Source organism: Poecilia reticulata, linkage group LG5 (assembly GCF_000633615.1).
Source record: "Poecilia reticulata strain Guanapo linkage group LG5, Guppy_female_1.0+MT, whole genome shotgun sequence".
NCBI classification, from domain to species: domain Eukaryota; kingdom Metazoa; phylum Chordata; class Actinopteri; order Cyprinodontiformes; family Poeciliidae; genus Poecilia; species Poecilia reticulata.
In genome coordinates, this window is record NC_024335.1 from 24,490,810 (window position 1) to 24,517,087 (window position 26,278).

General features: G+C 38.5%; 1 protein-coding gene across 2 annotated transcripts; it reads right to left on the reverse strand.

Annotated features, from left to right (window-relative positions):
* Window positions 1-619: 619 nt before the first annotated feature.
* LOC103465251 (FYVE, RhoGEF and PH domain-containing protein 5-like) lies at window positions 620-25,014 on the reverse strand. Of its 2 annotated transcripts, none has more exons than XM_008409893.2 (21): window positions 24,625-25,014; window positions 20,532-22,920; window positions 14,553-14,694; window positions 14,080-14,138; window positions 13,953-13,983; window positions 13,674-13,825; window positions 12,897-13,053; window positions 11,592-11,682; window positions 11,409-11,459; window positions 10,899-10,957; window positions 9,733-9,804; window positions 9,412-9,480; window positions 7,822-7,905; window positions 7,621-7,700; window positions 7,438-7,525; window positions 6,681-6,818; window positions 6,386-6,488; window positions 5,024-5,160; window positions 4,839-4,937; window positions 4,037-4,191; window positions 620-2,891 (listed from the first exon to the last, which is right to left on the reverse strand). In XM_008409893.2, exons 1-21 carry the CDS (start codon window positions 24,632-24,634, stop codon window positions 2,855-2,857), a joined length of 4,203 nt encoding a protein of 1,400 aa, XP_008408115.1. In that variant the 5' UTR covers window positions 24,635-25,014; the 3' UTR covers window positions 620-2,854. The 2 variants fall into 2 exon arrangements, with proteins under 2 accessions (XP_008408115.1, XP_008408114.1); XM_008409892.2 differs by having other exon boundaries at window positions 4,812-4,937.
* Window positions 25,015-26,278: the final 1,264 nt, after the last annotated feature.

The following is a 26,278-nucleotide window of genomic DNA, read 5'->3' on the forward strand; positions in this document are numbered from 1 at the left end:
AAAGAAAAGGAGGTTGAAAACCATGTATTCAATTAACACTTTTGTTAATTAATCACAGAATCTCTATAAAATACATGTAAAATAAAATGTAACGTTCCAGTCTTTTGGATTATTAGCAGCAGAGGCCAAAAAAAAAAATTACACAATACAAGAAACGAAGAGAAGAAAGCAGAAGTGGGGCTGGAAAGGCAGAGCAGAGTGATAAATGGTCTGTCCTTTATGTAGGACGACGTGTCTGCAACTTTTCAGCAGCCCCAGAAAGCAAACTTTGTGCCTGATATTATTCTGGGTCAGGCAGCCTCAGGGGGGGAGATGAGAAGCAGAGCAGGCCTGGCCTTTCATTGGCCGCGCGGCGCACGGGTCTGCGTATCCCTCAACTTCTCCTGCGTCTCCTCCCGCAGCTCAGCGACAGCTGCCAGCTTGACGCCTCGTGGCAGAACCGCAGTAGCTGGAGTCCTGCGAGTGCAGCAGGAGTTCTGGTGTGTGAGCGCTACATGTTCACTTAACAAGGACACCGAGACAGGAAGTAGGCAGCGCTCTGCTCCACTTCAAGATTAATCTCACCTGCCACCTAGCGGACACGAGGAGAACGCAAAAGAACGAAGGACGTTTTCCATCGTTTGTCTCTTTTTTTTTTTTACTTTGCCTAAAAATGCAAATTAATGTTATAAATCATTAGGTACAGTACAAAATCCAAGACAGTGATTATGCAGCTCAGTGCAATCAATCTGAGTTTCACGTTTCAGTCGAAGCCAGAGCTTCTGTGTACAGATTGATGGCGACTCTTTACACACAAATGAATTTACATTGCACTTGCTTTAAGATATTTTTTAAAAATGACATACTTTTTCAGTAGATAGACAAAATCTTTGTCTATCTACTGTGCTGTAATCCCTTTTGTTTGTTCATATTTTTTTAAAGGCATAGTTCATAATTGTTGATGTAGCACGGATTTAAAAACTCACCTGCAGTAGCAAGCCTCAAAAGCATCTTTATTTAGTTTAAATCCAAATTAGTTAGTCCCACAGGCTGAAGCTGACGTTTAGTCCAAGAGCGAAGACACCAAACAAAGCAGTTCATGCAAATGCTGTTTTCTAACCTTTATATTGCGATCTATTTGCATTGAGTGTTTATCAAGGTTTTTTTTTAGCAAATAATTAAATTAATATTCAAGTAGGAAATGGAGATTGAAGGCTGTGTGCAGCCAATAATGTACCTGTGTGAAACATAGTAACTCTCAAAACTTACATAGTGTTTCCAAATAGATTAATTACAGTTAAGGTAAAAACTTATTCAGAATCCTGGCAGATTGAGAATTAAGATTATTTTTTATTTAACTAATAAATTTTCTTCTGGTAGAATATGAGGAAGTCGTCTCTCAAAGAATAAAAAAAACATGTAAAAGGAGTTTTACTTTTGAAATAACAAATTTATTGGTTTTTAATTGCATTTTAATAAAAAAATTTATTGCAAAAAATATTTGTATGCTTCTCAGCAGCCATGTCTAATACTACGACATCCAAATAGTTAATATTTTGCTGACAAGCGTTTTCACAGTCATTAGGTCTATTTATTCTTAGCGATGAGGTTGGAACACCTCTCTGTCATCACCCTAATCTTTAGCTCCCTCAACAGTTTCTCTATTGAATTCAGGCTTGGATTCTAAGATGCTGATATTACTAGCATTAAGGAAAAACATGATAGTAAAATGTTAAGTTTACCATCAGTGGGATCGATAATTTTGGACTTAACTGTTGCAAGTAGAAAAGCAACGCGGTTTAAGTAATTAATAAAATAATATTATATTACTTTTGCTTTAATATTTTTGCTTCAATAAAAGTGGAGACACTTTCTGCGACTAGTTTTCACACAGAAAAGATATTAGTGGCACACAACATCCAGTTTCTCTGTAAGTAAACGAGTCAGCAATTTCAAGGTTTCGGAAAAAGTGACTGGACTTGTTTTGAGACAGCAGAAGTTTGCTCTGGTTTTAGCTTTTCTTTCTTTTCTGGCCTCTGGGACCAGATTATCTGGGCTTTTACTAAATCAAGATGCAAATAGTTGTGTTTACTGCAGACAATTGTCAACTATTTCTAACTTTGTCAAGGTGAACTGCCTAAAAAAAAGTCTGAATTATGCCTTTAATATCAGTGCCAACTGAGAAAAAAAAAGACTTACAGGAAGGACTTTCTCCAACAATATGGTACACAGATAAATAACAGTCTTTTGAATAATTTTTCTCTCGTCTGATCAATCTGTTCCTCCCACCAATTAGTATTTTCATGCTTTAAATAAAGTACAAAAAGCACATGTTGAAATTAAGGCATAACTGCGTCAAAGCAAATATGAGGCCATTTGAGATTCGTGACTGAGGCTTCAGCGTGTTTTTTCATGTAAACAAGAGCAAAATCCGTCTTTTCACTTCTTTGTTCAGTGCTTTCAAACAGATTAATAAATTAACCATGTCCAAACACGCCGTGAATTGACTGTAGTGTGTATCTTGTGTAAGATGTGATAATAACTCCGGTGGATTCTGGGAAATGGGGCGGTGAGTAACAGCTGACAGGCGGCGCTCCACACTGTCAGGTATCTGGGCCAACATCTCCTGCAGCCCTTGGCGACACACCTGCTGCGACAGCAGGGAGGGAAGAACGCTGCAGAAGGACAAAGTAGGTGGACAGTGTCCTCTTTTTAAAGAACTCCACGTATTCGTCTCCTCAGCTTAGCTGGGCGGGCTGCGACATGCCGACAAACAGAAAAGTGCCTTTCTCCAGTCTTTCCAGTTTGGTTCTACGTCCAGTCACTTTTGGAGACGGGGGTTTGTCGGAGGGTGAAGGCAGCAGAAGGGTTGAGTCTACAAATTTGTGGCTTCCTCCATTGCATTAACCCACCTGTGAAGGTGAAAGATTTTATATAAGTAGAGGACAACATGAATTACAACTAGATAAAGTGAGTATTGTATAGCAATGTTTATTACATTAAAAACTCTAAACAATAATAATAACAGTACACGTATGTACTTAAATCAGTCTTAAATCAGTATTTTATGAGGCCTAACAACCCAAGATAAAAACTTTACGACGCCAGCATTTTTAAGATGTTTGTTCTTAAAAACAGTAACTCAACTAAGAGCAGAGATTACAGATTACAAAGATGACAAAGATTACAAAGTGAGCAGTATTTGTTGATACCAAATGCCTGTGCCTATATAAATTAACCAATATATTAAATTAACTTTTCAGTGATTTGGTGTAGTCAAAAGCCTGATTATGAAGCTATAAAAAGTTTTTTTTATGTTGTTTTGCCAAAGGGAGTACAGATTCAGATCCAGATTACACTTCTTTAAAAAAGATTCAATGACTGCAGCCAGAGACTTAAAGCTCTGGACAAAATTAAGAGACCACTGCAAAATGATCAGTTCTCTGATTTTACTTTTTATAGGTTTATGTTTCAGTAAAATGAACATTGTTCTTTTATTCTACAAACTACTGACAGCATGTCTCTGAAATTCTAAGCAGAAATTTAGTATTTATTTGCAGAAAATGAGAGATGGTTAAAATAACAAAAACGATGCAGTGCTTTCAGACCTCAAATAATGCAAAGAAAACAAGTTCATGTTCATTTAGAAACAGCAAAACTAATGTTTTAACTCAGGAAGAGTTCAGAAAACAATCATTGGTAGAAAAAACCAGGAGGTTTTCAATGGAGCTCAGTGCAGAAGCTTCTTAATTTTTTTCCAGAGCTGCATACTGTTGCATAATTACCTGAACTAGTTATTTTCACTTTGGAGAAATATATTTGACAACGACTGTCTTCCTCTTTTCTGCTGGAGCTCAATGTTTTCTTTATATGGACCCAGATAAGTCAGCATAAAATGAAATGAACTTTAGCTGAAGAATAACATGGCCAAAAATCCAACAGATGTGAATATTTTAAACTAATGTGGCATTTCGTTCAGCAGCTAAAAACTCACCATTTCCACAGACAAAACATTTTAATGTCATATCATGAGCTGTAAGATAGACAAGCTTCTCACCTCTGAGCTGTGAAGTTATCTTCAGCTTTAAAGGTGTAATACAAAGTGTTTTGGTGGTAAAGCTGGAAGATGTTGGCCTCTGTGTCGCCTCCCTGCTTGTCAGGTAGCTTCACTGTGAAACCCAGAAGCGGTAAACTTTCTGACGCTACCTTCTCCTGAGGATGAAAAAGAAAATGATGAGGATAACAAGCAATTGTGATATGCAGTTATTTTGTTTTCATTTATCTTATGAATATTGAATAATGCTGTTTCAAGTGTTTAAGTGTGAAAGCAGTGTCTTAAAAAAGAAATCATACCACTTGAATTTTTTTCAAATTTCGTCAAGTTAAAAACTGCAAACTTTCATTTAAGGGGATTTTAAGTGGTTTCCTACCATAAAAGGAGTGCCCAGTGGCGACAGTATTTCCTGTATACATAATTAAGTCTAAGTACAAATACAGCTGCAGTTTGCATAAAGTTATTCACAAGTTAAGATGCCCAGTTAAAGTCCAGACCTCAAAGAATGAGCTTGAGCAAATCTGCAAAAATCTCCATCTATAGATGTGCAAACATATTCCAAAACACTTACAGATATACTTGTAAAGTATTAACTAAAGACAGAAAACGGTGCTTCAAACTTTCCCTTCTCTTCACTTTTTCACAGTTGCACAAGGATACTTACAAGTACATCAATATTTGTGTATGTAATTTCACTAAATGTACACAATACGTATGAATACTTGTGCATGTCGCTGTGTGCTGTGCAGGTTAAAGGGGACTGCATGTTTCCCCTCACCTCTCGGGCTCGGTAGGTGTAAAGCACCTTGTCTTTCAGCAGGAACCACAATCTCTTCCAGTTTCTTTTGCTCGTCTTGCTCCGCTGCAGAGTCCCGCTGATGGAGCCTTCCTCTGACACGGTTGCCTGCACAACAACGCCAGCTTTTCTTATTAATCGCAACAAGGAAAAGCTGCTGCAGCATTCCGAGCGGGGCATTTTGTTCCTTTTACCGGGGTGAAAGAGGCAGTGCCTTTTCGATGTCTCCATATGTTGGGGGGATGAATATTTTGGAATACGGTGGAGAGGGGACGACTGGAGCGGGTCAACCGAGGGCTACATTTGGCTGAGAGCTCGGACACTTCTCCTCCTGCGAAGACAAACAGTTTCCTTTTACCCAAAAGAGGAAGCAAGATATGGGAATGATTCGTTCCCAAGGAGCGAGTCGCTTACAGGAATCTTACATTTCCTCAGCTTGATAACCACAAGAACAAACATGTTTTTCTGACCACAGATTAGGAATAAACGTCTCAACAGATGAAGTCATCAAAAAGTCAGTTTGGATTTTGTGGGAAAACAGTTTCCAGATGCAACAAGACGAAGGCAGGTGGACGGTGGATGATGAAAGAATATTTAATTACAAAAACTCAAGAACTTACAGACACAAACAGCAACTGAACACAAGAACTGGGGCAACAAAACAGACAACAAGACAGACATAAAGAAAACAAAGGTAAATATTAGAAACAGACACAAAGATCTTAATGTAAAAAGATACACTGAAACTAAATAAACCGCTCTTGTCATTTTTCACCAGCCAAAAAAGTCTCTACACTGAAATCACTTTTTGATCCTGGAAAATTAAACAGGTGGAATCTGAAGATGTTCTTCTCATGATAATCAGACGAAGCAGCAACTCAATTTTCTGTCTGAGCCAAATGAATGACAGATTGTATATTTTTCCCTTTCAAGCACCACATGTGTAGTATTTGCTTGAAGTGACTTTTTAGGGGGGAAAAAGACTACAGTCTGAGTGGCGTGATAAATGGTGTCCTCAGAACAACAGCTATGTGCAGTAACATCCTAATGAATAAGTCGTGGGCTGATGAGGAGTAGAACAGTGAGATTTCTGCTGGTTTCAGTCAGAAGCCCAACCATAGGGCTGGTAAATGGCTGTATAACAAAGGTGATCAGATATTCAGCAGAACCTGTAACTTCAACTTGCCAGAATTAGTTTTATAATAATAGTTTATGTCACCAGCAATCATTTCTCACTTTGGTAAATTACAAAATAACAGATTGTATATTTTTACACTTTAAAATCTCTAGGTAGGGTGCCAGTTTGATAGGTCACCAACTGCTTCACCACACAGTACTCCTGCTGACGTCCTTCTTCTCACTAAATCGCATTATAAATCTTGGCCTGATGAGCTCACATTCAGTAAGGAGAGTTTTCAACAAGCACATTTTTCCTAGAAGGCCACTGAGTTGTGTATTGATATCTGGGTTAGGTTCCAGATATAGCATCTCCACAAATGTATCTGTAATGAGACCTAAGCCTTAACACAATTAAAAAGCAGAGATTTTTTTATTACCTCTCTTTTTTAGCTCGTTGTAGCAGTGGTCACACACTTTGGCCATGCGGTCTTTCATGTATTTCAGTGGATACCTGTTCCTGGAGCAGCTTCGACAAACAATCTGTTGTAACAATGAAGAACAAACATTAAGCGATCTCTAAAAACACCAGCAGCATTCCACACAGACAGTCAAGTCTTAATGTGTCTAGCCGACTGTCGTCTTCAAACATCTCTATCAGTTTCTCTCCTGATCTACTAATGTAGGTCAAAACAGAGTTCAGTATCCTAGAGTATCTCAGAGTAAATGACTTACTCTTCCACAGCTGTGACAGTGGTGTCTGCGAACAGTGAGGCTGAAATCTGCAGTGCAGTTCATGCACATCATCACTTGTGAGACAGGAACGAGAGTGGGAGCTTTTTCTCCCAGGGAAAGCCAAAGACGATCTCTGGTCTGCAAGACATGCAAAACCCATCAGCGCTTCATCTAAACAGACGGCAGGAAGTTAAACGTCTCACTGAACGTCACTGTGATGCAGCTCCAGCAGGATGTTCACATACACTAATCTTGACTTTGAATGTCTTAATTGAACAATTCCTTTTATAAAACGTTTCTAAAAGAATTTAAATTATAGATACAGACACAATATTCAACGAAATGTGCGAATGAATGTCACTTTATTAATTACACTTTGAACACTATGGTTTCTATAGCCATGTCCTAATTCTGGTTAGATATTTGACCACGTTTTTCTTTGAAATGGGAGATGCTGCTCGCATTTTGTTAAGTACAATATTAGTGATAAATCAGGTAAAGTTTTCATGGTGAGGAAGAACTGCTTTTGCAAAATTGTTGAAAATCCAAAAAGAAATTGAAATCACTGATATAAGGACTGATATTAATTAAAAGTTTGAATGAGTTTTTGTCATAATTCTCCTTGGATATTTAACCACTTTTTGGTTAGAAATGCATATTTTTAAGCCAACATCTACAGTTACATTCAAATATATACCAAAAAAATACAAAAAACTTGTGCATCTAATTATTGGTTTAATTTAATTAATTTTCTCACCTCTCCAGAGCTGGCTGCAGAGCCTCTTGCTTGTTCAGTCACAGTGCGGTTGAGAGTATAATACCAGTCCTCTCTTTCAAGAAAAGAGCTGCAAAAAGATACACACACACACACCATTCATCTGATCTGAATGATTTCATTTATTCAATTTTAGATTTGTTATGTTATTTTAGAGAGACCCACCTGGCAGACAGAAGAATGGAGATCTCTGACCCCTCGATTTTCAAGGCATTTTGGACATTTGGGACGTTGGGTTTACTGACCTGGTTATTTTGTCAAAAACATCATTAATTGAATATTGGAATGAGAGAGAATTAAATGTATAGCAGGAGGAGACCTTGAAAGTAAATGTGTGGTTAGAGCAACACAAGACGAGAAGCTGACCTTCAGCCCACTGAGTGGCAGCGTGTTCTTCAGTCTGTATTTCCCGTCCTGCTGGGGGAAGGTGTAGAGCAGCACGTCGTTCATCTGAAAAAAGACAGAGCACTCACTGTAAACCCTGCAGACGAAACAAGATGAACGAGTAAAACAATTAAAAATAAAATGGGGAAACAGTCACCAAGCCAGGTTTAGTTACTTGTGCATTTGCTGCAACTCTCCAGTAGGTGTCATTTCAGACTAATGAAAAAAAACTCCTCTAATGTGAGACTTTCCTAATTTTCCAGTAAAGGAAAGAAGTAGGACGATCATAGAGAAAATCCTGTGTAAACACAGTAAAACCTTTTTGAGAGACATCAAATCAAACACCTTGCCTTGGATCTGTTTAAAATTATGTCACTGCAGCCTTTACGACACTAACAGAATATCGCTTGATTTTTTTTTTTGCCACAGAGTCTAGAAACCTAATTTTACACAAACTACCTTCTCCTGCTGATTAATTTTGCAGCAATTGTTAGATGAGACACTTCTGGGCCTCTTTAGGATCTGGGACAATAATACAAGCTTTAAATGTCACAGCAAGACACCTTGATTATTGGATAATTAACAACTTTAGAGAAGCTTTTGACTTTTTTTTATTCTCCTTATATTTTACTGGGATCCTATGTGACACACAAGGAGTCTTCAACTTTGACAAAATAAAAGCCTTTTTCACCCTCAATCTAGCAGAATGATCTCATTAAGAGCCGCAAATATGTTTTGATGAATATCTGCTATAGGAAATTTGTGATCATTTTAAAAAAATAGCCATTTTATTTCCATTTTTAGGTTTCAAAATAAAGAAAACCATAAATCATTTGCAAATATATGATAAATACAGTTTCTTCGGTTGGACGTTGAAGTTTGTGATCACTGGTACTGTTGTTATTTTGATGTGAAAATTCAATGCAAAAATTATTCTATGAAATATCTATATATTTTTTTACATATTTTTGATCCTGCATATTTCTAGCCAACCTGACCTGTTTCTAAAAGAGTATAAGCTTTATTGTGGGCGTAATATTTGTGGGCTTCTGACTTTATGTAGTTATATAAGGTGTCTTTCAACTTATTGCCAAAAAATAATGAAATTACTTCTTGAACACTTTCTATCATTGTTTTTGCTTTAGGATTATCTCAATAAAATGGATAAAATACTTATACTGTGAGTAATACTTTAACAAGTCAAAGGCTGCAACATCATTTTAGTGAGTTTCCAGTTAAGTAGCTAATATGATGCACACATGGTAAGATGTCTGTGTGGACCTTTCAGGTCTTAGGGAGCTAAAAGATCCACGCAGCCTTCCTTCTGCCGGCAGTAACGCACCGATTCAGGAACTCAACATTCAGAAACATCCTGCCAGGAAACTCCTGCTCCTAATAGCTCAGTCTGGACGTGAAAATAGATCAGACTGAAAGCTCCCCACTCTGTGTTTTAAACGTACGTTTTAAGAAAAAACAACAGTTCTGCAAACTGTACAGGTTTTAGTATGTCCACGAAAACAGAGATATAAACTGTGTGTTGCAGCGTAATTGCAAGCAGGAAGTAGCCTTTACCAAAAACAAATGTCGGGGCTGTCGACTCTTCCTGCTGACCTTCATCAGGGTTCCCTCCTTCACAAAAACCTGACAGTTCAGAAAAGAAAAAAAAACACATGGTTAAATCAAACCAGGCACCACTGGCAGCTCCTCTGATCCTGACAAACGCAGTGCATCTGCAGCCGTCCGGCCGTGTTATTTTAGGCCGGGCTGGTAGGGTATTCCCAGCTCGCTGATTGTGTAAAAGGCCAACAACAAGGGGTGGTAGAGGGCAGACAGGGTGGGTTGGCCGAAAAAGAAAGACTCAGACAGAAAACAATGCTCTTATCAGAGTCATACCCTGCCAGGATGAATTAGGTCCCGTGGGCTGTGAACGCTGGACGCTATGTTGATCAGATGCAACAGGTTCTCCTGAAAAACAGACAAAACAGCAGAGAGCGGGAGAGATGACACGTTAAAATACGAGAGATGAAAGAGTCAGAAGTTACGGTTGTCGCCACCTGAATCACAGGACAGGACATGTTTTGTTGACGTTGGATCGAATGGAAGTGTTTTTACTTGGAACGTATGAGTAGAGGGTGAGAAATGTCACCTTAGGAGCTATAAGACTGTGAATCACAGGAAAAACTTTAATCCAGATGCATTTTTAGATGCAGGATTTCATGTTAGGTTGTTTCACAAATTTGTGTTTTGTTTCAAACAACGAAGCATAAATTACAGGTGAGTTTAAGGGAATACATTAAGTTTTCTTTCTTTTACTTTTACACGGTAACAAATGCTTAAGTTCGATACTTCGTATGCAGGAAATGCACATTTTTCTAGACTCTAATGTCTTTTTATTGGCCCATTTTTATGGTCACAGTCAGACTCTAAGTATGGAGCTTATGGACATGAGAAGAAATGAATATTTAGGGAACACAAACAGGAATACTGTCTGGAAAAACATAATTTTCCATATGTTTTATTTTTTTCCATATTAATTTGCATCTGGTAAATGCATAAATGAAATAATATACTATTAGACTCAGTAGAAATCCTGCATGATTATGGAAAAATATTTCATCTTGGTAATATGCTTTTCATATAAATGACACTGAGTGGCATATGAGCGAGTCATCCAAACTTAGGTGTTTAACTTTTGTGTCATTTGTATTACATCAATAGCATTTAATCACTTATTGTTTCTCTCAAATATCAATAACATTATTCTGCTGCTTTCACATGACTGAGCAGGTTGACCACAACATGAAGCAGGACACAGAAGAACCTCAGTGTAGGTCACAAAACACGGACTCGATTCTGATTCTTCTGGTTATTTTTATTCATTTCAAAATGTATCCACGTCTTTCTTCTGCTGTTTTATTTGTTTTTTATTATTTAACATGAAGGCTCAGCTAAATCTGTGCTACTAAGTGTTACTTTTTTATTAAGGAATGAGGTAAAACACTTAATTTCAAGACAGCAAATCCTTACTGTTGTCTCTCAGAGGTTTATTTGGTACTCACCCCGTGTTTTAAGCTGTCATTGACTTGATCTGCAATGTCAGACATGATCGCTACTGCGGCTGTAAAAGATAAACAAAAGGGAGGATGATCAGTCTCAACAAATTCTCATAGCTGCTGTAGGAAGTTTTGAAACTCTTTGTCTGCATGGGAACGGTCCAGTAAGTGAGGAGTCTGGAAGTGTCTGCATGTTTGGACTGAGACGTCTCCCTTATCGGCTCTGCAGCATCAGATAGTGTTGCAGCGGCTTGCCTCCTGGTGTATCACACACACATCGGTCTGCAGGCAGAAAGGAGCTGCAGTGGCTGTCTAGTGGGTTTCCACTCCAAACAAAGAAATCTTAATTGGCTCTCTCTTGGCCGTTCCTCCATGCCAAACGAGCACAAATGGGTTTGCAGTGAACACAAAGCCACACACGGAGCCATGTAAAGCTCCCTTGGCAGTAAGAGAGAGCGTGAACGGAGCGGCAGCTGGGTAGTTTTTGTTTGTGGTCTCGCTGCGTGTTTACTGTACCTTGGGTGTCTTCGTATTCCTTGGAATCCGGGGAAAGGTTGTTCAGATAATCTGGGTGGAGAGGGAGAAATGACTACTTTCAGAGTAAATTCACCAAACCATCATCTGTTATTATTATGATAATATCTGTGTCAATGTGAATCAATTACTTTTTAATTTATTTATTTTTTGTAAATGACTCACCTGTGAGGAGCAGACGATACTGAGCAACACGCACAATAACCTGCAGGAGCTGACGCTGAAGAGAAACTCTCTCCCCGGCTGGGTTCTGGTCCTGAAACAACAAACTACAGTTTAAAAGAGACACTTCAAAGGATTTAATTTTAGTTTAATCAGAGCCTATAAAGTTTAAATGTTAGATTGTTGTTTTACATCGCCTTTGAGGTAATTATTTCTTCTTCCCTGAGTGGCCTTTCAGACCAATTGAAAATAGGACTTGTTTTACTGAGAACAATGAATAACACAACAAAAAACACATTAAATCTTTATATTCACGTAAATTAATGGCGTTATTATATGTTAAACGTATATTATACGTAAAAAAAATAAACACACATTATTTCAGGTTTTACAGCCATTTTATATGGTAGAATTAGTTTTATCTGCAAATCAAACCCATCAGAAGTTACAGGATTAAGACTGCCATGGATTTTAATATAATTATAGACATAGTTTATTTACTACATGTATTTATATAAGTGAGTGTAAGGAAACTAATTAGAATACAGTTTCATTTAAGGTTCAGTCCACACCTTAGCAGTAAGGATACATTTGTTTGTGTAATATTTGCCTCAGCATTCAGCAGCTTGAAAAAAAATCAATCAGCTTTAGACCAGCCCAGGTGTGTGTGGGGGGGGAAACATTTTACCACCAGTTTCACATTTAAAGGGCAAACAAAACAGCCGCTGGCATTAATAAACAAAGCGTTCAAGGGAATCAAAGGACATTTTCAACGTCCAGGCGCTTAAATCTGACAGAAAACTGCAGAGCTCTGCAAAGACTTGACGCCAGCTCTCTCCTCGGTGGTCGATAAAACGTAGAGAGAACCTTTAAAACTCCTGTGTTCATAAACGAGACACACTCAGGCCCACTGGACATCCATCCACAATCCTGCTACGTTATTGCAAAGGACAGGGATAGTTTGTATTATTAGCCCCTGAGGGGGATTAACAACCTCAGCATTGATCTGCGACAAAGGCTGAAGTTACATCGAGAATACTTTATTGTTTTAAGTAGTGAACAGATGCTGCAGTTTTTAAATATTTCAAGCTCTATTTCATAAACTAAACAGAGATTAAGCAAAGACAATAAGAAAGGAAGTGACCCTGTAATGAGAAAATGCATTCCTGGTTGTGCTTTTTGTGCTATACCAGAAGGTAATACTGGACACAGATTTTACTGTACAGATTTTAAGAACCCCAAACATTTGAAATGCAAAATTGCAAGCAAAGATTGTACATTTTGAACGAAAGAAACAGCAAGTCTGACCTCATATTTCTGAACTACGGCTGCAAATGCAGGTGAAGCTCTGCAGCCGTCCTCCAGTAAACTAATGCTTCGATCATAGTGGCCGATGTAAGTAGTGAAGACCAAAAACTCTGCTTTCCTGGACAGGAAAATGTCAGCAATCCTTTGGCTGTCCTCCCTGAATGGAAAGAAACCAAAGGTAGAACGAAACAGAGGAAGCAGCAGCGTCCACCAGTCTGCTGAGGTGAGATCATGGAAGAGGATATTTTCTCACTGATAGTGTGAAGCATTTGGTTATTGAAAAGTAACGAGAATTTACGGGCAGGTTGTAAACTGAAAAAAATAGATAATAAGAAGGCTAACTGCAGTACAATAAAGACGTCTAGTTTTATCTATTTGAGCTTTAAGCTTTGAAACGCAGAGCTGAAAATGTCAGCAGCTTTTTTAAGATCTCAGTTCCTGTAAGGCTCTACGTTATCTACAGTATTCAAAACTGAGGTTTCAGTAATTGTAATAATTGCTAATATCATTTAAAATGTTATGTTTGGTTCAAGTAATAGTTCACTCCTACAAAAACATTTCAAAATGAACACACACAGCAGGAAAGTTAAGAAAATATTTTGAATGCTGTTCAAATTTAGACTAAAATAGCTCCTGGCCAATCAAGACTTTCCAAAAACTGGAAATCGGAAATTGGCCCCATAATTTTGATCGGTGCATCTCGTTTTGCTTATATGTCAGCCAGTTTTTTTGAAGGTTTTTTTGTATGAAAGTGACGTTGGATGCCTGACGACTCACCAATGTCCGATTCGACTCTCCAGCTCGGTGAGGATTTTGCTGTGCAGCACGTAGACGTCGGGCAGCTCATTGAGAATCTCTCTGAGTCTCTCATCGTCCATCGCAGGCTGCCCGTCATCCCCGACTGCAGACCCCACAGCTTTCCGAAAGTCCTAACGCAGTGGCAAAAGTGGAGGCCTTCATTTAATAATTTAAAAAATCTGGCATGGTGCAAGTTCTGCACGGTGCACAATGTATATTGGACGAGTTTTATGAAAACAATAAAGGCACTTCACTCACTTTCTGAAGCAGCCTGAGGGCCTTCACATGTCTAAACACCAAAATAAAGACATTATTTAGTCAGGATTCATATGGGAGCATGATTATTTTTAACAGACATGAAATGAAACTAGATATTTACACTTACAATCGCTCTGTATCCACCAGCTCTTTAACGATGTAAAAGGCTCTGGATCGACCGTCTGGCTGTAAATAGTCATATAACGAACTTTTAATTGGCCCAGAATTACAAGTAATTCACTCATTTTGGCTGAGGTTCAACAAATGTACAGTAACCGTCTCCCCTCTTCACAGCATCTCAAAGCGGTGCTTAAATTCCTAATAACTGGGACAATCTTCAAGAAGCCCATTATCCTCCATTAATCTGCCTCTAAATCTTGATTTGTGAGACCCTTTGTGCAATAAAAGGAGGTGAAGCACAATCAATCCACTTTTTGCTGCTGTGTTCTTCTAATTTCCTTTCCAATATCAGACATCAGGCTACTCAAAATAACTATATAAATAAATTTAATTTTACATAAGAACATCCTTAGGTAGTAATTGGGAGGTTATAATTAAAATAATTTGGTTTTCCCAGACTCAGTGCTGGTGGGAGCCAACCTGTCGGTCATAGTTGACGTCTGTCCCCACGTCTTCCTCCTCGGAGGTGCGTCCTTGGTCTTCGTCCCCCACCGTCTCTCCCCGACCGTCACTCGTGGCACTGGCAGCCACCAAACAGACGTTGTAGGCTTCTGTGTAGGCACTGAGGAAAAAGACAAGAGGGCATTATAAATGAGGATATGTAGGAAGAACTACATGAAGAAATGGACTTCCTGTGCAGAGTGGGCGTTAACGTGTCCTGGCTTGTTTAGATGCAGATGGACAGTTTTAAGCAGATTATTCAGACTTTTTGCTGAAATTCATCCCGAATGATTAGATGTCAATTACAATTTAAGATGCAAACAAATATGTAGGTCTACAGATTTCTCATCAGAAATCCCTCATAAAGTGATCCTGAATGATTTACTTGTTTTGTTTTTCTCTACAAAAATCTTGAGAAGTAAATTTATGATAATTGCAATATTTCAAGAAAGGATTCAAATCATTTACTTTTGCTCTATTCTGTCATGCAACAACTTTAGATTTCAGTATATCTTATTAGGATTTTATGTGATAAAACTGCTTCACTGTGATCCCCCCAAATAAAATCCAGCACAGCTACCTAATTGTTAACCAGAGTTAACTTGTGTGTGATTTGATTTCATTAAACCTAATCAGAGAAGAAGTCAAATATTGATTTATGGCTCTTTCAAGAGAACCGAATCACCGGGATTTGTTCAAAAGCCATTAAACTTATCAATTTGTTTTCCAAGAAAACATAATTAAATCTCTATCCCATGTAGTTTTGATATGTTCTATGTGCAATAATAACATTTTTTGCGCCGTTTTTTAATATAGAAACGAAATAAAAATGAAGATTTAACAAAAAGCATAAGAGAAAAGTTGCTTTGACAGAAGAAAAATGTCTCTTCTGCATTAGTAAATATGAAAATTAAGGTAATGCACTAATGATAAGCAAAACTCATTAATAAACATTAACCAATGAGACACAAGCAGAAGAAACTAAAAAGAAGAGAGCCCACCATGACCATCTGATATGTCTTGACACTTATAAGCCAAGAAATGGCTAAAAGGAAATGAGTTTTCACTAAAAAAATATCCTAATTTCTATACAGTCTTCAAAAATGATCAATAACTTTTAGACTAGTAGAACTGTGAGACATTGAGAATCAAGGAGGGGATAAAAACTATATAACTCACATGTATAAGTGATTGTATTAAGTTTAGCTGGGGGATTTCTCATTAAAATTAGTGAACAAACTAAGCATTCCCAATGAAAGTTTTCATTAATACCCGCTAACATCTGCAGTAAGAATATCAGTTCCGTTGCTCTATTAAACCCACTGGTATCGTCCTGTTAAGACCTTCATTCTCTACAAACACAGATTTTACATTTGTCTCTGCAATTAGATGCTTTTAATGTACGCCTCTCTCTGTTCTCAGTCATTTAGTCATCTGGGAATAAATCGCATGAATTTAATTTAAACATCAAATTTTAATTTACAGTCCTTCAAAATCTCCCACATTGAATTATCACTATAATAAGCATATTTAGTTTAGACAATGTGAATAAATAAAAGATTGAAGGATTGTAAAAAGCAATAAGCTGGTTCAGAAAACCCTCCAGTGACAACCGCTGCCAACCAGAGACACATGTTGGTACTTTATGCTGCTTGCTTTCCTTCTGCAGTGAAACCAAAATGAATATGCTAATGGCTGTAGCACAGTGGGGAATGTAAGCAATGCAAATAAAACCGGGCTTTTAACTTACAGTGGTGTAACATTGTGTTCCTCCAAACGGATATCCGCCTTGCCAACCCTCCTGCCATGTTTTATTCCCAGTGCTGTTGGATTTAACCCCACTGAGATGCAAATTAGCTCCATACGATTCACATATGTGAGCCGTTTGGCTCTCTGCGTCACACACATTACAGCCTGCATGGCCCATTACTGCTTACTGGAACAAACTTTGAATGAGACACCAGGGGGATGGAGTTAGGGAACTACAACACATGAACACTTTCTATATTAAGGTTTTATATCACTCCCATAGAAACCACTGCCACTCCTCACTTCATTGCTACGACATGAAAAAGCTCCAGGAGGAAGCTGTTCAGATACAAATCACATAAGGAGATAAAAAAAATTATGCTGCCACTTCTCCTTAGGCTAAGTTTTACCCGGTGAATCAGACATGGCTGCCAATGATTTTTAAACTAAGTAATAATGAACTAATATGGTTTCTGCAGGCTAAACCATGCTTCAGTCCAACTAGTTTTTACGGTTCAGCAGAGGCTCAAACAGACAAAATACTTAAGACATTTTACAGTGAAGTGTGTAAAGTCAATGCTGGATCAGTTGGATCAGTTCACCATCCGAATAAAAAGAGACCATTCTTCATATAAATGAAGTATTGACATACATGTATAAAAAGACATGTAGCCGTCTTTGATCACTGCCTGAGATGAAATCAGATTGAACTGAAACTCCCTTAGGTGAGCTGGAGTCACCCAGATTATTTGTATTTGCTAGATACCAGGAGTGGGGAATAAACTCTAGGTAATTTTATTTTATTTTAATACGCAGAAAACAACCACAATTAATCAACAAATGTTATAACTCGGTCATCAAAAGACTGGATTTGAATTCACACCTACAGGCAAAAGTAAAACAGCAGATTGTACCTCAGGTCAACCAGAGGACAATGGATATCAAACCTCCCCCTAACTCAGAAAAAAACAAAGCTGATTAAAAAGTAATTTCACCTTTTTCTGCAATAGTCTCCAGGGATTTGGACACAACATCCTATCTGAAAGGTTTGTCACTGAAACAGCGATCCCCACATGCTGCAATAACCCACCAAAAGTGGCAGGATCACAAAAAGCAGGTAAGGCAACTCAAGCTTGTCATGGACATCTATTGCCAAAAACCCTTTAGATAGTTCAACTACAAATGTCATGATTGGTGCATGGGAAATGGTGCGTTGTGTGCTCCAAAGGAAAGTAGTAAAGGAGAGTTACACCAAGATAAATATGAATGAATTGTTTAAGTATATATCACTAAGAATGACTAAGTATCTCTATTTATAAAGGGGCAAGTGTTTCTAATGCATTCTGATTAACTACTTAATATTTTGTCTAGGCTGTTTTAATTTCTGCTTTTGTGCTGAATTTTAATGTTTTTGGATCTTTTTATTATTGGTACTCTATTTGATTGAAATTTGGTAACCATGGAGGCCATTTGAGTACAGTAAGCACACTGATCTTGGAAAAAAAACAGCTTGAGATAATCTGAGGTTTGTGATTTTGTGCATTATTCAACTGGAAGTAGACACCAGTAGGTGATCCATTTAAATGATACTCAAATTGTACTACATGGCTAAAACTTTGCCAAGAAAATAATAGCTACTTTTGCCTGTGTGCTTTGAGTTTCAACGTGTCATGGATTCAGAGGTGGCATTTCAGATACCTTAGTTGTACTGAGTGATTGAGTTATTCACAGCTTTCTACCTTCCCATACTCTCCTGCACATTTTCTTTTGACCTCCACCATCAATTTGTATGGTCATGTCTTCATATTGTATGCTCTACAGATTGGAATGGTACAGATTACAACTTGCAATGTCTTTGACGGTAGTTTGGGTTCTTAATTGATTTAGTAGATGTAGTAACCAAACGCAAACAGCAGGGGGAGTCTAGAGTAAGTGAGCAATAGTAAAAAGCCTGAGCAGAGTAAAGATCATGTCCGTGGCTCACTTAATGCTCCCCTTTCCTTTTCAGGTATGAGTTTACAACTTAACTACTATTACGAGTTCATTTATTAACTATTAGAAATCTTGCGAACACGTTTAGTCACAAACTGTATTTACAATTTTTTTTTGTTACGGTTTAGCCACAGTTAGCCTCTAGCTCCCAGCTGCCGATGCTAACCAACGGTTTTAGACGGCCTTTTCTCATGAGGTTAGAAATGTTGCCTATATGTTCTGAAATAAATTAATACACTCTAAAGCAAGCAAATTTTGGGATTTTGGAATATGAGAAATCGGATTTATTACAATTTATCTTGTATTTGTGATTTGTTGCTGAAATATTTCTCCACTACGGTAGTGTTTTAAGTTTGGACTCATCATTCTGTATGTATTTAAATTGCAATAATTCAGGACATATACACCTGAGCAGATGAAATAATGTGTCTGTGGCTCGTTCAGGGCTTTTACATATGCAGGTTGTTATTATATCAGTTTAGTAAAAATATATAAAACACAGTAACTGATTTGAAATTACATATTGGCATATTTATAAATAAAATTAATTAATTTCTATGCCGATATTGTTCTGTTTTGTTGCACATACGCAATAAGAGACTGTGAACACAAAGAGGGAAGCTCTGCAGACACCATCTGCTGTCTACAGAGAACCTTGAGATTGTATCTCTGCCTGATGTAGCTGCCTGGCTGGAGAAGAGCAATGAGTCCAAACTGCTCTGATTATTATTCATCCTGAGAGGTCTGTATGATATGGGCAAAACAGGCAGGAATGCAGAGGGGGATGGGCACACATCAACACAGCATACTTGATTATAAAAACAAATAACACCAAATTAAAGAGGCAAGAAGCTTTAAAAATCAGTGAGGCAACATTTCCTACTGAAACCGGGACATGAAAAGACCACCCCTACACGGCATTGTTTAGTCTCCCTCCGAACATGTCCTAACAACACATCGGCACACACAGCCAGAGCCAGAGTTCATTAAGGCCATCACCATCTGGGTATATTGCTTTCCTCAGTTTTTGACTAAAATGTCCATACAAAAACTGTGGGATTCCAATCAAAAATGCTGCAATATCTTTGCGGTGCCAGCAGGAGGCAATAATGTTGACAATAACGATGTCACAAATCAAAAAAGAAGATCCTAAACGTGGCTACGCCAAAGCTACACTAAAGATTCTTTCATGCTTTTTTTCTTTTAAGTTATTGACTTCTTCAAGTTTAGTGGAAGTAGTCAAAACAAAATTAGACAAAAGTAGAAACACATTACTGTTGTTTTTTTTGCACAGATTGTGGAATTGGGAAATGTAAAGTGACCAATTAAACTTTACTCTGCAAAACATTTTCTCAGACTTTTTACTTCATCAAAAAAAGAAGAAACCTTAACTTTGTAAGTCATGTATGAACTATGGAGACTACTCTGGTCAGCAGAAGTCTGCTTATGCGAGCCCGCATTAGTTTTTATGAGCAGAGTTTGGGCTGAAACAAACTCATTGGAAACCTGAGATGTGCACAACCAGCTAGCTCCTTTTAATTGGGAGTGAAACTAAAATTGTTTACTGTGGCATTTGATTTACGAATCACACAAATGAACTATTTCCCCAGACACTGATGAGCGATTGAAGTAAAGACTGTCTGCATCACTGTAATAGACCAAAAAAACCTCTGGACAGTAATTTAAAAAAAAAATGTAGCCTGTAATATTGCATATAAACATTTTTTACTTTTTATCCAATGCTTTTAAATGTTTTACATATTAAGCTTTCTTAAATTTTAATGTATTTCCTTTCATTTTCATGAAATTAATGGAGTTACCTTGAATTACCTTGTGTATGAACGTATCATGAAAAGACACTTGCCCATCAAAATGAAACCTATTACTAAAATAAAGCTCTAAATTTAGCAGTACTTTTGAAATGCTTATTTCTTTAGTAGAGATTAAATGTATAAGAAACTGATATTAGCTGGTTAATAAATAAGGCTTCATTTGGCTGCTTAAAAGACAGGCCACACAGAGTTTACGAATTTTAAAATACCAGTACAATAGTAGACATGATGAGTGGTGCAGGTGAGTGTGACAAGAATTGCTAAATGTTAAAGGAACGGACAAATAAGTCTGACATAGTCCCTTCACCTTGACGAAACCGATTAGTTTAGATTGAAATTAGATTAACTAATTTCAGTCCTAATTCAGTCAATCTTGTTTACATACCTTTCAGTTTCCTCTTCAGGTAAATGTGTTTTTGTCTCAAATCCTGGAAGACTCTTCATGTCGACATAACCGTCTGTTTCATTTGTTGAAGACAAAACTCGACCAGGACGATCAAAGAAATTTACGAGTGGCATCTGTCGAACTGGCCTCCACTGTGGCACCTGAACATTCTCATAATCTGAGCTGAGCGGAGGGACGTTCTCATAATCTGAGGTATCAGTGTTGGGGAAGGAGATAGAGCGGGGCTTGGTGAAAGGAAGAGGTGCAAAAGGCACTCGGGAGCGGTCCTCGAAGGACTCCACTCGGACAACGCTCCTGTTGAGGAAGGCCACAGAGTTCCCTTTCCTTTTACTCTCTTTGTGGAACAGAAAGTGGGACGAAGACTCAGGTGAACCCTGAGGTTTGTTTGCCTGACGTAAATTTAGTTGTGGAGAACCACTCATGCTCTGCCGATCTAACTCCAAAAGTCTGTTGTGTGAACAATGGCTAGACTCAGCCGAGGATTTCAAAGAGGAAGACTTGGCATCTGTTCCAGACTTATGTTCCATTTTCCACCCAAATTTAAGTAGAAAGCGCTTAATGGAGGATTTCTTTTTCCTGTCTTTCTCTGAAAACTCTTCTCTAGTAAGAAGAGAGGGGGAACTCTTTGTGATAGGCTTTTTGGTGATATAGGCCAGCTCAAAGGGAGGGGGGATATCCATCAAAGAAGTAGGTGTGGACAGGGCACTAGATGAGAGAGGTGAGCACCTGGAGAAGCTCTCAGATGAGGAAACCCCGTCTCTATGTCTGTAGGAGTCATCCTTGTAGATACAGAGAGGTGTGGTGTGTCCCTCCATAGACAGCGAACGAGGGTACAGAGACAAATATTTGGGTTTGGAATAGCTTTTGTGCCGTGTTGAATTTAACACTGGGCTGCTGCTCAGTGCAGGTTGTCCTAATCCACTAATGTAGGTCTTATGGAGAAATTGTACTCCCCGATTCCCCACAGTAGTGGAAATATAATTTGACAAAGAGTGTGTTCTAATACCAGCAGTCTTGCGATCCAAAGGAAAACCACTTTCAGTACATGAGCTTTGCCCTGGTTCCTCATAAACATGCTCATCTGTAATGTTGAGCTCCATGTCACTGGTCTCATCCAGAAAGGGCACGATGTGACCCTCCAAATCCTCGTCATCTTTGAAGACTTCAGAGTCATTTGGAGATAGCAGCTGGCTCTCGGAGAAAGAAGACGTCAGTGAGGTGTCTGTGTCTGTTGGCACTGAGATGGCAACTTGTCTAAACCATGGCTGGCAGTCCAAGTGGTTCAACATGTCCTCCATTTCATTAGCCTTGTCATTGCTGCCATACTCAATACCTTTATCAGTGTTCATGCAGTCCACTAAATGTCCATTCTCAGGTGTTTCATTGTATTTTCCAGCTGGTGCTCCAGTTCTTTTTACAGAGGTAATCCCACTTTCTGATAGCGTAGCTGTCATGTTAATAATATCCTCTGAACAGATGTAAAAAGGCTCGATTGCTTCAGAACAAACTTGTTGGTGGATATTAGGAATGTAGTCATACAAACTAACCTCCTGCTGATTTTCACCCTTTCCATTAATTTGATGGCCACACATCAACTTCAGGCTATTACAACACCAATTTGTATCTGGCTCTTTCTCTCTTCCATGAGTGTCCGTCTTTCTGTCCTTAAGACATAGTCCATTTTCATCAGAAGAAGACTTTGATAAATCATCTGCAGTGCTTCTGTCTCCATTTGTTTGAAGCTGCTCCTGCTTCACGACGGAGTGGCAAAACAATCTGTCTTCAGCACCAGCAGAAATGTCTCCCATTGAGAGGCCGTCCGCGTCAGCCAGCGCCTCACCTCCATCACAACCTTCAGCATCCATGTCGTCTGTGTCAGTGATCTCCTCTGCCTCCTCGGAGTCAGCTGTGAGTCTGTCGTCACTAACCCATAGCGTTTTCAGGGAGTCCCCTTCCTCTGTAAGGGCACTGTCTGTTAATCTGCAATCTTCCATGTTCTTACTTTCATCTTCCTCCTTTTCCGCTTCTGTGCCTCCACTGTCCACCGTCCCCTTTGATATAGTTTCTAAATCTCTTTTGTCGAATTTGAGGCTACTGAGATTTAAGTGTTTCTTCCCAGATGATGTGTTCACGATAACTTTGTTCAGGCCATTCTGCTTCACAGTTTCTTCGTCACCCCTTGCATCAGAAGATTGTGCACTGTCGTTACTGAACCCTCCTTGGTTGCCATTTATCAGGACTTTGACTTTAGGTTTTGGGGCTACAGAAGGTTTAGGACCCCTGGATGCAGAAGTAAGAGGGGAAAGCAGCTTCAGGTTGGCGTGACAAACAAATCTTGGCGTTGGAACCGCTGAAGGTTGGGTGCAGTCTAAAAGAACAACAGGAAAAGGAAACTGTAAGATTATTGACTTTAAAATAGCTTACAGGGTCATTTGTGTGGTGTTCCTGTGACCTAAAATGGCTCAGCAACTCACAAAGACATAGAAGTAAATGGTGTGTGGTCAGAGTCAGACCACTGAGATCACAGTAAAACACTTTCTCAACAAAATCTGTAAAACTAACTAATTTCCTGCTGGCAATCTGCTATGTTAACCACCCAGGGTAGTAAAAAGAGTTTTGCCATACCAGAAAGCCAACAATGTTTTGCAAAAGTATCGCATGTGTAATGACCCAAAAACGACCCACATTTTCAGTCTCAAATACGTGCTAGCTAAATTTAGGCTGCCAAAGATTGTCAACAGAGCAGTCTTAATGTGGTTGAGATTTCTGTTATAAGAACAAGAAAGGCCTCTTGCACACACAGAACCAAACAAATGTTCTTTCTACAAACTGCTTCAATATTTGCTTAACCTGAATCCTTTGTTAATGCCATTAGGACATATGCCAATTAGTTTTAGCTAAACATTGTACCCAAGTTCGTTGGGCTGGAGTGGAAGGACCTCCTTCAATTTTCACATAACACCATTTTTAATTAAAACATCCAAATCATAGTACTCAGAGTAAAATAATGCTGTAAAGTAATGCTTAGGCTCCTTCAACTCAGCGCATGACAAACAGAAGTGGATACATGAATGGGTGGACAGATAGAGGTTAATCAATGGGTTGTGTGGACAAATGTATGTATGAGATGTTTCATAGAATTGGCTCTCTGACCATAAAAACCCAAATTCTCCTAAGAGTTTGATTTTGCTCTGACTATCACTGTAGGTGCTTTTGAGGAATAAAATACCATATTTGACCAAGGACTTTGTAGAGTAACCCAAACTAGATTGTTTGTCGTCCAGCAGTTTTGGAAGAGAATGTCCATCTTAATCTTAATGGGCCACTAAAAGAGAGAAACAAAATTGTGCCAACACCTGGTTTTCTTGGTCAGTCTTTGTCAATAGGATGGCTAATTCCCAAAACTACAGTGGACTTGTTGAAATCTGCTGCTATAGAAAGGCGATAACGCACTGGTAATGAGTAATGCATGCTTTGACACAGTTCCAAAAGAATACAAAGAGGTCTGAGGGATTTCCCTGACTCACTTCCTGTGATTGAAGCCAAAGAGACCCCTGTCAGGAGGCCTTTAGCTTTAAGAACAATACATGAAACAATAGATAAAACAATTATGAACCAAAATATGTCTTTTATGGATCTTGTACACCAACTGTACCCCAAAACTTTCAAAATAACAAAACATAGTTATTTTACTGAAACTATAAACTTTATCAAATATTGTGAGACTTACTTTTTAATACTCAATTTTACATTATTTATATTCAGGGTTTTAGAAATGTGCTGCTTTTTATACAGTAGTAGCAGTCTATTTGAGTTTTAATCTTAACAGTTGTTATAATTAGATGCAAAGCAGACGCTTTACTTTAACAGCACAGTCATGTCTTATTGAAGAAAAAAAATTATTTTCCTGGTGTTTGATTCCGAGTTCAATAACAAATGTAAAAAGTGAAAATATTACAACATATAACAACTAATATTTTTTCCTGATCTTTAGAAAATGCGGTCAAATATCGTAATGGAAACTGGTGGGAACTGTTAACCGAAAACAAACGAACAAAAAAAATCATCTCACCTGTGTTCATTTTTGCGAGGCGACCACCTCCAACATCCCGTCCGCAAAAGCAGACGCGGCGCAGGACACTTTGCAAACGATTGGCAGCGGATCCCGGCAGTAAACTCCGCTGAAATGTCCGCACGGACGCTGAGTGACTGCGCCTGTTTCTCACCGCTGGCTCCGTCTCCTTTCCTGCTCAGCTGATCGCCCGCGCGTCCTACAGCGCGCAGGACGCGACTGGAAACCAAATGTGGGGACTCGATCTGATAACACACACCACCGCTGACATCCCTCTGCAGACACACAGACGCTGCAGGTCCGGACAAGTACCGAGACAACCGAGAACCGTAACATCAGCGCAAACTCCAGGCTGATTAGTTGTTTGTCTTATGTGCGCTCTTTGGTACATGGTGCGGAGGTAAGAGGGCAACCGTCTGCAGATGATGGGACGCTCTAATGACGTTAAAGCTGTGTAATAATCCTATTAGGAAAAATGACCCCAATTCATAATAACATCTGACTGTATTAACCTTTCACAAAAATCCACTGTGCAGCATGGAGAAATGAAACAACTGTAATCCAGAGAGTTTATCGACAGTCTAACAACACGTTGATTATTAATGGCGCAATAATGAAACAAACAGTTGAATCTATTAAACTCAGATTTTCATCCATTTTATGCACTATTTATTTCTGCAAAGAATTCATGTTGAACAGCTGAAAAACAGTAAATAGCAAATTTCTAATTTCAAAATATACTTTACATCTTAAAACTACTTAAATTCTAACTATTTCCTAAAATGATTTTACTCAAAATGTATTTAATCTCTGAAATTAGTTTATGTCTAATTTATGCTGATTTAAATATTAGACATAAAATACAGTATGTGTCTATTTCTGTTTTAGAAATTACCTTAAGTGAAGAACATCTGCAGTATCATCACTATCCAGAGATGGTCCCACGTTTGAGGGGCCTTTAATCTTACCAACATTTACATATGGGCCCCTTATTAGTGGAAAATAGGCCCCATTGGGACTGTTGGCACTCAGTTGGTTATGTAGGGTTGGTGTGAGTCTCTGGATAAAAAGATGATACTTGATTCAAAATACTAATAAATACATGCTGTAATTTTGAATTGTTCAAGTGATGAGAGCTAAACTACTAACCAGTTGGACACCATCCATCCATCCATCCATCCATTTTCTTGCACCCTTGTCCCTTAGTGGGGTTGGGAGGGGTGCTGGTGCCCATCTCCAGCTAACGTTTCGGGCGAGAGGCGGGGTACACCCTGGACAGGTTGCCAGTCTGTCGCAGGGCCAGTTGGACACCAATAACAATTAAATTCTCTTACAAATAAAAGTTATTTATTAACAATGAACCTATTTTTGCATTCTCTTTTTACAGCTTCAAAAATAGTCAATTGAGAGCTAATGCTAAAGTCAAACTTGCTAGCAAGCTGAGCTTTTAAACCTTGAGAGCGTTCGTTGTCAGTAAATGCATATCTAGTGGTGCTTTTCAGGAAGAGGCTTTAACGTCACAATACATTTTAAAATGTAAAGGTTTTTTCTTTTCTAACATGGGCACAAACTAAATAAAGAAAATTATTTTAATAGTTAGCCAGTCTTACTGTGTCGCTACAAATTAAAAATGTGACTGATCTATTTGTCGCAT